At 45.3% G+C, this 10,171-nt stretch overlaps 1 protein-coding gene across 1 annotated transcript; it reads right to left on the bottom strand.

The window, feature by feature from the left end:
* Positions 1–308: 308 nt before the first annotated feature.
* On the bottom strand, positions 309–7,289 carry ZNF662 (zinc finger protein 662). The gene is given in 4 exon segments (XM_012470705.2): positions 309–1,524; positions 5,008–5,121; positions 5,764–5,890; positions 7,200–7,289. Coding segments are annotated over 4 exon segments (1,356 nt in total). The 3' UTR covers positions 309–499.
* Positions 7,290–10,171: the final 2,882 nt, after the last annotated feature.

Genomic DNA, 10,171 nt, shown 5'->3' with positions numbered 1-10,171 from the left:
GTTGAAGGAGCTGGATCTAAGTGATAAAGGGAAACTAAAAGCACAGGAAAATGAGTAAATAATAATGGGCAGAGGCATAAATATGTACAACTAAGTAAAGAACAGTACTAACTCTGCAGTCAGATAGGCCTGGCTCCAATTTCAACTCTGTAACTTACTGAGAAACCCTGAATGAGTTTTATAACCTCTTTCAATTCAGATTTCTCATTTATAAAATGGGGAGAAGAGCACCTACCTTAATAGGATTGTTATGCAAATTAATCAATGTATGTAAAGTGGTTAGCACCTGATAGAGTAGCTGCCCAACTAAATGATGCCTTGTGCAAACATCATAGAACAGGGGGACCAGTCTGGCTAGAGTACATGATATATGTTCAAAAGGGCAAGATAATATTGGCTATTAAAGTTAAGGGTTACAGCAAATTGTGAACGGTCATCTCATTTTGTCTCTGGGGTTCCTGTAGCATAAGATTTATAAACAAGTATCACCATTATGCACTCACTCATGTTCAAGAAGGTGAGAGATCTGACAGTTATAGGGTTTGTCTCTAGCATGATGCCTCTGGTGCTTAATTAAGACAAAATTCTGACTGAAGGCCTTCCCACAGTCATTACATTTATAGGGTCTTTCCCCAGTATGGATTCTTTTATGTCAAATAAGGTGTGCCTTGCAAAAGAAGCTTTTCCCACAGTTAGTACATTCATGAGGCTTGTCGCCAGTGTGGACCCTCTGGTGCTGAGCAAGGTGTGAGTTCCACATGAAGCCTTTCCCACAGTCCTTACATTCATAAGGCTTCTCCCCAGTGTGCATCCTCTGATGTCAAAGAAGGGCTGGGTTTCGAGTAAAACTTTTCCCTCATTCCTTGCATGTGTATGGTTTCTCCCCAGTATGGATCCGTTGATGTTGTGTAAGGTTTGTGTTCTGACTAAAGCCCTTCCCACATTCCTTACATTCAAAGGGTTTCTCTCCAGTATGTATTCTCTGGTGACGAATCAGGTTTGACTTCCAAACAAAGGCCTTAGCACATTCTTGACATTCATAGGGTTTCACCCCACTGTGAATTATCTGATGTGCAATGCAATGTGATCGAAAACTGAAAGCCTTCCCACATTCCTTACATTCATAGACCTTCTCTCCATTATGAGTTTTCTGGTGTTGATCAAAGTCCTCATTTTGATCAAAACACTTGCTGCATTCTTCACATATATAGAATATTTGCTCATTTAGAATTCTGTGATGTATACCAATGAGTTTATTGACAGTATTCTCTGAACTCTCTTCTACTGAGATCTTCTCATCCTTGACAATCACTTCTACAATATCATTTGTTGAACTTTCCATACTTCCCCTATTGAGGCAACCAGGCCATCTCCCTAACCTGCTTTTCCCTTTACAGGTTTTCCCAAACCATAATTCCCGGGATCCACACCACCTGGGTCCACTTGATAGGACCATAAGGTCCTGTGCTTCCTCAAGAATTTCCTCCTTCAGAATAAAATCTTTCTTCCTCTTCCACACACCCTCTGAAAAAAGAAATCAGAGCTTCAAATGTCATCATTATCCATGACAGAGCAACTAAGGTCACCAAGTGGTATTAATATGTCCACTTCTCTCTAAGTGCCACCCATGTCTCAGTGGCCTGTCCTAGCTGAAAATGGCAAAAACAAGGGTAACACACAGAAAGAAACCAAAAGCAAAAGACAGCAACTAGATAGAATCCCTGAGGGCTATGATTCCAAGCACCAAACCAAGTCCCAGGGTAGGCTCTCAGAAAACAGGTGAATTGAATCTAAGGCAAACAAGTCAGAATTCCTCCTAGGTAGCTGAGTACAGTTTATAACATGAGAAGAACAGGCCAGGACATGGGGCAGAGGATCTGTTCAGAAATAAGGAATCCTTAGTGGTATACCTGGGAACCTGGGCTTGTCACACACAGTGGAGAGTAGCAAGAATAAGCTTCCTCACACTTTTCAACACTGAAGTATAGTATTGTCTTCTCTTTCAATCCAATCACCAAGTTCACCATGAAACCATGAAAAGTGCTTCCTCAAACTACTGCAGGTAGAACTGGGCAAAGACTCCCTCCGTCTTTGTTCTGATAGTGTCTTATTCACATTCTGTTACAGCTTCGTCATTTTTCTGTAATTATACATTTATGTATTATGTCACATTGGAATGTGAGTCCTTCCAGGATAAGGACCATATATGACTTGACTATTTTATCCCTAGCAACTAACACAATGAGTAAAATACAGCATCTACATTAAAAACATTGGGTGATCATAGCAGCCAGATGGGCAGGCCATCTGTTCAGTTTAAGCCTAAGATCCAAGACCCATCTTTTTTAAATTAATTTAATTAATTGAGCTTATCCTAATGAAAGTTGGAGGCTTAGGGTTTAATTGTTTGATCTGGGGACTTGGCCCCCAAATTTATTTAGAACTATAATGGCAAAATGAATTTTTACATTTTATAAAGGAAAGACAGGAAAAGGTGTGACTGGGAAAAGAATGCTCATTTCTCTCTCACTTACCAGGACAAAGTAGGCTTGAACCCTCTCCTTGCAGTTTCAGGCTCAATGTCTCTTCCACCTGCTCAAGATGGGAAATCCCAGCAGGCTTTAGAAATAGATATCCTGCCAGGGTCAAGATACAAATGAGGCTGGCTCAGCCAGAGGAGTGAGGCCCATCAAGAAAGGAGAAGACATGGAAGTGGTAGGGAGAGAATAAAGGTGGATGAAAATACTGGTAACATAGATAAGCAGAAATTTGAAGGTATAAGAATATAAAGGATAGGCAGGGCACAGTGGTTCACATCTGTAATCCTAGCACTTTGGAAGGCCAAGGTGGGCAGATTACCTAAGGTCAGGAGGTCAAGACTAGCCTGGCCAACATGGTAAAACCCCATCTCCATTAAAAACACAAAAAAACATCAGCCAAGCATGGTGGTGTGCACCTGTGTCCCAGCTGCTCAGGAGGCTGAGGCAGGAAAATCACTTCTTGAACCCAGGAGGCAGAGGTTGCAGTAAGCCAACATTGCACCACTAGACTCTAGCCTGAGCAACAGAGTGAGACTCCATCTCAAAAAATAAATACATACATACATAATAAAGGATAGAAAATACTAGAACAGAGAAGCTGCAATTCCATCAGTTCCCAAAGATATGAAAATATATCACTCATTTTTAAATGTCAACAAGAAATAGAAAATTTCTTGTTTTAATACCTGCACCTATCCCTAGGAGATGAAATTAAATTCACATAGAAAACAATCAGGATGTGATGGAATTGCAAAGAGCTATTCTTGAGGACTCCCTGTCTAGGCAGGCTATTCTGGGAAAACATAATCTCCTAGTTTCCTTCCTTCCTATCCATTTATTGCTTTCTCATTCCACAAAGATTCAATGATGGGGCTTCTCTATAGCAGCCATAAAAGATGAACTCATGCCCTCACTCAGCCATTTCCAAAAGTCACTTCTTACTCAGTAACACACACCACTGTTCACAGAGATCCACTCTAATATGCTTTACTTCTGCTTTCACTAGAACTGTCTCTTTGTAACCCTCATCCAAAATCTCCCAAGAAACAGATCAATTCTACATCTTCAAATGACAGACTTTTCTGTTGCCAAATCCAGGAACTATGTATCCTCTGAGTATTAACTTCTGTAAGACAAAAGTGGACTTTGAGTAGGGACAGGTATGTGCCAAGGAAGTCAGCTGCAGGTCAGAGAGTTAGAATTTTGGTCAAGGAGTAACTTAGCTGTTGGTTTTCTACCTAACGCAAAGCAAAGCAGAGAAATTCCCTTAGGTAGTAAGGAGAGGAAGCACTGAGAATGCAAAGGATGCTGTGGTGGTCTTCCTGCACCCATTCCACTCCTCCCCACTGTAAAGTAGCTATCCCCTTTGTAGGGAGCTGGAGTAGGTGGTTGGGTATCCCAACTCCAGTTCCTAGGGTAGGCTCTGACTTGGCTAAGCCAAGCAGGTCAATCCCATCCCACTCACTACACAGGAGACTGATTCAGGGATCGGCAATTCAGACCAAGTCAATCAGTGCATAGTAGTTCCCTTGCCACAGTGATTGACTCAGAGCTGGCATATGACTTAAGGTAGTCCATTAGAGAATACTTAGGACCTTGATTCACATTTTTTAAAGCCTAAGGAAGGCCTGCCTGGTTTCTTCCCCTAGGTATGAAGCAGCAGAGTCCTGTTACTACCACGAATCACCTTCCACCAAAAGGGGAACCAGACTGTAGACAAAGCCAACGCATACAAAGACAGACCAGAGACTGTAATTCTGATCAAACTGTACCTGCAGTCCACTCTACCTCAGACTTCCTAGTTACATGAAACAACAAATTCTTCTTTTTTGTTTAAGCCAGCTTGAATTGGGTTTTAATAACTGCAATCAAGAGCATTCTAATGTGAAAAGACAGAACAAGGAACTGTGAGAATGAGGAAACTGGGAGTACGGCTCAAGTCTCACTGTGCCCACAGAAGAGCCTCGTGGGAAGATGAAATGGGGCCAAGGAGGCAATCAGGAAACAGTTATCACTAGGAAACTAAGAGCAAGAAAGTCCTGTTGGGCCTAAAGTAATCCCAGGGCTTTCCCCTGAGGAATAGGAACTATCTGGCTGAGGGTTGAGAGTTCTTGGTTTCTAATGATAAAGATGGCCATTATATCCCAAGCTGGAAGACTCTAAGCAGGCCAGGAAGTAGAAAGGGCGCGCAAGAACAGAGTAAACAGGAAACTCAGGGGGCAAAGATACGTGATTGCCATAACAGCAGAGATGGGGAAGAGGCAAAACAGGTTAATGAAGATGGCACACAGAGGAGCCAGGATGAATAAAACAAGGACTCAAGAAGATGGAAAATATGGGAACACACAGAGAAAAAGGAATCCCACTAGTGTCTACAATACTAGGTTAAAAGAACACGTATCTATGACATTTTAATGATCATGACAAAGAAACTGGTCAGATGACTGGCACATGTGCCCTCACTCACCTGAGGAGATGCCCCTCTGGCCCTCTCCATCCAGAGCTCCCCGAGGAGCCGAGCACCAGGGTGCTTTACCTCACTCCAGCTGGGAAATCAGAGCTGGTTTGGGAAATGGAAATGCTGCTTAAGGGGAAGGAAATAGGACAGGCAGGTGAGTGGTGTGACACAGAGTAATCCCAAGGCTCCTCCCAGGCCAGTGTCTTCAGGGGCAGGAGGGGGAAAAAGGAAAATAACTAAGAGGAACAAGAAAAGGAATTCCAGGGTAACAGACAGGAGAGGAGCCAGGAGACTTACAAAGGTCAGGAAGTTGACAGAGGACTCAATAACTGTTTGAGTCAGCAAATGTATAATTTCACTCATTGAGGAATTGAGTCCTCAATTCTTATCTGTCCTCTCCCTCTTAGCGCTCTCAAGTTCAGACATCCTCATGAGGATGCCTGGAATTGGGCTGGATCTTGCAAACCAAGAGGGCAGGGAACTAAAGGCTCAGTGGGGCACCATGAATCTGCTCTCTTCTCACTATCCCCACAACACAAGGGTAGGCATTGGGCAGCTCTCACTTTGGGGCAAGGAAATCCTGTATAAGGCCCAAACTGATACCAGGACTTCCTAATTCCCAACAACTGCTGAGATTGGGTCATTAAAAATCTAAGAGCCTGAAGCTGCACTGAGCTGAGGGTTATCAACAACTCCTGAGCCTTTGAGAAAGAAGCCAGGGAACTCTGAAGGGTGGAGGCAGGGCCCAAAGGGAGAGACCCTTACTCAGGGAAGCCACAGACCCATAATTCTCCAGCATCACATCCCTGTACAGGGCTGTCTGAGCAGGGCCCAGGCCGATCCATTCATTCTCAGAGAAGTAGACGGCCACATCTTCAAAGGTCACTGACTACTGAAACAACAAGTTTAAATGCCCTAGGACAACCCCAGGACCAGGCCAGGAGGAAGGGGAGACAGGGCACCAAAAGGTACTGTGGGGATGCCTGTGGGGATTCCGGATTCTGAACATCTACAGGTACTCTCTCAGCAGAAGATTTTTGCCTCCTATGTACAAAGAGACAAGGCATCAGCCATCAATTTTCTCATGTCTTTTCATTTTTATTTCAGCAAACATCTTCTCCTTTTTTAAGAGTCTGCAAACGTTTTCTAGTTTCATCCTTATATCCCAAACCACATCTGTACTCTAGGTCCCATCCTCTCTCCACAATGTGTCCTCCTTCAGAGGTCACCCACCCTTGATAACAACTATCATTTATTAAGCCTGTGCCAAGCACTTGACATATGTTATTTAGTTTATGTCTCATAGCCTACAAGGAGGGTATCAGATGGAAACTGAGGCTCAGAGGGATTAACTTCCCCGAAAGTTCCAGAACTGAGACAGAACCCAGGACTGTTTGACTCTGGCTCTTGCCTGTTATGCCACACTGCCTTCCATCCCCACTTCTGCTATCCCTGCTGGCCCTGTGTAGGACTCTTCCTCCTCTGTCCTCCCCGGTCACTGCCACCAGCCACGGAGGCAGGTAAGGGATCCTCCCAACACTCATGTTGCCCTGGAGACTGTACTCCACAGGGCAGATCCTTGCTGTGACTTTACTCCCTGCCCTCCCCCACTCACAACACAGGCTCTCAAACATCCCACCTCACTTCCCCACGCCCCCATCTCCACGTCCCCATTTTCTATATCTCTAGGAATCTCAGCTCCTGCACGTTCTTTCCTTTCTCTCATCCTCTTCCTTGAGAAACAAATAGTGCTGACCTCCAGCCATGGAGACTTAATTCTCAGCACTGCCCTCAGGGTCTCAGTCTCCATACTGTGTAAGTTCTGTGCCCTTGCACCTGCAGCTACTCTTGCCTGAATATCCAGTTCTTCTCTCCTGCTCCTGCACTGCAAATTCCTTTTCAACCTAATACCCAGCTCAAACATAACCAGCTCTGTAAAGCTGGCTCTGAAATTCTGGCCATTCATCCCCCCATGGCACCCTGTGCACTCTGCCCCAGCAGTCGGCTCAACCCCGTGCTGTTGCACGTCTGCTCTCCTTGAGGCTCATGTCCGGGGGTGTCGACTTCGCTCTGCTGCCTGTCCCTCGAGGACCCCCATTCTGGGTTGTACCCCCATTTCCCAGCGGCCGCACCACTCCGTCTCGGGGCCTAGAACCCAGGGCAGGGCCGAGCCTGCTTCCAGGCTCCAGCCCCGCACTCACCGGGCACGCCCGGGACAGCGTGGGCTGTCCCGGCAGCAGCTCGAGGGCAGAGCCGAGGTGTGTCCCGCTCACCAAGGCCGCGGCCGCCATAGCCCAGCTCGCCCTCCGGGAAAGCGAGCGCCCTCCAGACCCGGCCGGAGGTGCAGGGGTCGGGGAGGAGTGCTCTGTACCTGGGTAGGCCTGACACTGCACCCCCGCGCCCTGCAGCCGCCCGGGTAAGACCCCAACTCCACTCACTGCCCACCCTACGCACAACTCCCCGCGCTACGCGCCAGCCAGACTCCCGCATCCGGGAGGCCGGGGCTCGGGCTGCTCCGGTTGCTCTAGGACGGCGGAGGGCGCCGTGTCTCTGTGGTCCTCCTTTCTCGCCCTGGGAGGGAGGGGAGAGCGGTCCAGTTCTCCTGGAGACGGACAATTCCCAGGGGCCGCTACCAGGATAGGGGTGCAGGCGGCTGGAGAGGAATCCTTCCCGGGCGCTCCAGGGCACCCCTTCCTCTCCAGCTCGCTGCACCCCAGGCGGACAGCTATCTGCTGGTAGGAGGTAGCAGGTACTTCACTAGACTGCACCTGCTCATTTATCTCTCCTTTTACCAGTTTCTGCATTCCCAGAGCAGACGAGTGTTTTAAGTTATGTCTTCAGCATTCTCATCTTTGTGCCTCTAACATTCGCCTGATGTCTAGCGCCTCCTGGGGAGTAATTTCTTTAACTGCTGAGGAATATTTGTAGAATTGTCCACGAAAAGTCAAACTGTAAAATATTTGAAGAGATTTATCCTGAGCCAAATATGAGTGACCGTGGCCCGTGTCACAGCCCCAGGAGATCCTGAGAACGTGTGCCCAACGTGGTTGGGCTACTTGGTTTTATACATTTTAGGAAGACATAAGACATCAATTAATACATGTAAGATGTACATAGGTTCAGTCTGGACAGGTGGGACAACTGAAAGAGGGGGGCTTTTAGAGCATCGGTGGATTTAAAGATTTTCTGAGCAGCAATTGGTTACAAGAGTTAAGTTATTGTCTAGAGAGTTAGAATGAATAGAAATGTCTGTCTCAGTTAAGATAAGGGCTTTTGGAGACCAAGGTTTTATCATGGAGATGGAGCCTGTAGCAGGCTTCAGAGAATAGATTATAAATGTTTCTTATCATTATCACACTACCTGATGGTCTGTGAGACTTAAAGAGGCTGTTCTATCAGTCTTAAGGTCTTGTGTTAATGTTAATACTGGTCAGCTGGGCCTGAATTTCAAAAGGGAGGGGGGCATAATGAGGCATGTCCAACTCCTCTTTCCCATCATGGCCTGAACCAGTTTTTCAGGTTAACTTTGGAATGTCCTTGGCCAAGAGGAGAGATCCATTCAGATGGTCAGGGGGCTTAGAATTTTATTTTTGGCTTACAGAATAAAAGAATGAATAAATGTTGAACCAACTTTTCAGTTGAATAAAGTAAGGCCCAAAGAGAGAAAATGGCTTACCTAACATCACACAACATGCCAGGAAATTAAATTTTTTTTAAAGTTGTGAAAATAAAAGACTACTCAAATGAGAACAAAGACAATTATTCAGAGCTTGCTACATATGACAAGAGAGTCAGCCCTCATCATCTGCATTCAGCAGACTGAAAGGCAGAAGAGTGGGGAAAGCTTCATAGTAGAAAAAAGGAATGGCTTCAGGCATTCCCTTATTGGAAGTTGTTGGCATGGGGAAATTACAGCTGGGCTAACTAGAAGCAGGACATCTTATGTGAGCCAAAATCATGCCACTGCACACCAGCCTAGGCAACAGAGCAAGACTCTATCTCAAAAAAAAAAAAAAAAAAAAAGATACAATAAGCCATTTTTAGACTCATACAATGTATTATTTACAGAGACAGCAAAAGGAAGAGTAGCCAAATAGGCCAGCTCCCCAGGTCCTCGTCCTACATGCTAAAAAGAATGCCATGAAACAAAAGGGAGCTGGATGACTCAATGTGAGTTGTAGGATATCCCATTTCTGAGGAGCCAATTTTAGACTGCAACACTGCTGCAGTCTAAAACTGGCTCCTCAGAAACGGGGTATCCTACAACGCACATTGGGTTGAGTGATGAACTTATGTGGTGGCTCATGTTCTTGAGAATTCCTGACCATATGTATGATAGGTTGGGAGGTGGAGTAGTGGACCTGGGAGGACCCACCGTACTCAGGTTATAACTGTAGACTATAACACTACTTCCTTCTGGGAGAAAAAAGTCTCATGCTTCATCAGAACCTCAGAGGCAATGAAAAACTGTCTCATGACGGCCTCCTACAGGAGACAGGGAAGGGAGTGAGGGATGACCTTGTAGAGCTCCTCTTATCCTCTTGTGTTCTGGAGGATCACAAGACAACCTGCTAAGACTTAGAATAGCTGCTGTTCATGCCTTTGCCTGTGTGGCCTATGTAGATACAGGCAAGATTGCCAGGGTACCATAGCAGAGTCATTCCCCTACAACTCTACCTCCCAACCTATCATACATATGGCTAAGAATTCTTAGGAGCATAAGCTGCCACATAAGTTCATCAGATACTCTAATTAATTGTACTAATAAAGACTTAGACCAGATCCATTCCATTTCTCTTAGGCAACATTAAATCAGAGTAACTAAGATCACAAGTCCCTGTAGTTTAATCAGGCCCACTGGATGGTAGACAGGTTCCCAATCCAGATCAAAGTCAGTTAATAGGGCTGAAAGCAGGTAAGGCAAGAGGTGTTGGTAATGGCACATATCATGCCTGAGCTAACCAGTAAGAAATCCAAAACAATACCATTGTCCACTATCAGTCATGCTAGAGAATTTAGAACAATAAATGGCCTGCAAAAAATGTACAAAACAGTCCAGTGATAACAGAATGAAGCTAAAGGGAATAATATAAATTTTCGGAAAGTTAACTTTGTTATGTTGTATCTTAGTGAGACTTTGGAAAGATTCTGAAAGTTTTAAAATTAAGATTGT

This window comes from Aotus nancymaae, unplaced genomic scaffold (genome assembly GCF_030222135.1).
Source record: "Aotus nancymaae isolate 86718 unplaced genomic scaffold, 86718_ANA_hifiasm-v0.15.2.pri h1tg000067l, whole genome shotgun sequence".
NCBI classification, from domain to species: domain Eukaryota; kingdom Metazoa; phylum Chordata; class Mammalia; order Primates; family Aotidae; genus Aotus; species Aotus nancymaae.
The sequence above is the reverse complement of the archived record's forward strand: the minus strand, read 5'-3'. Positions and strand labels throughout refer to the sequence as shown.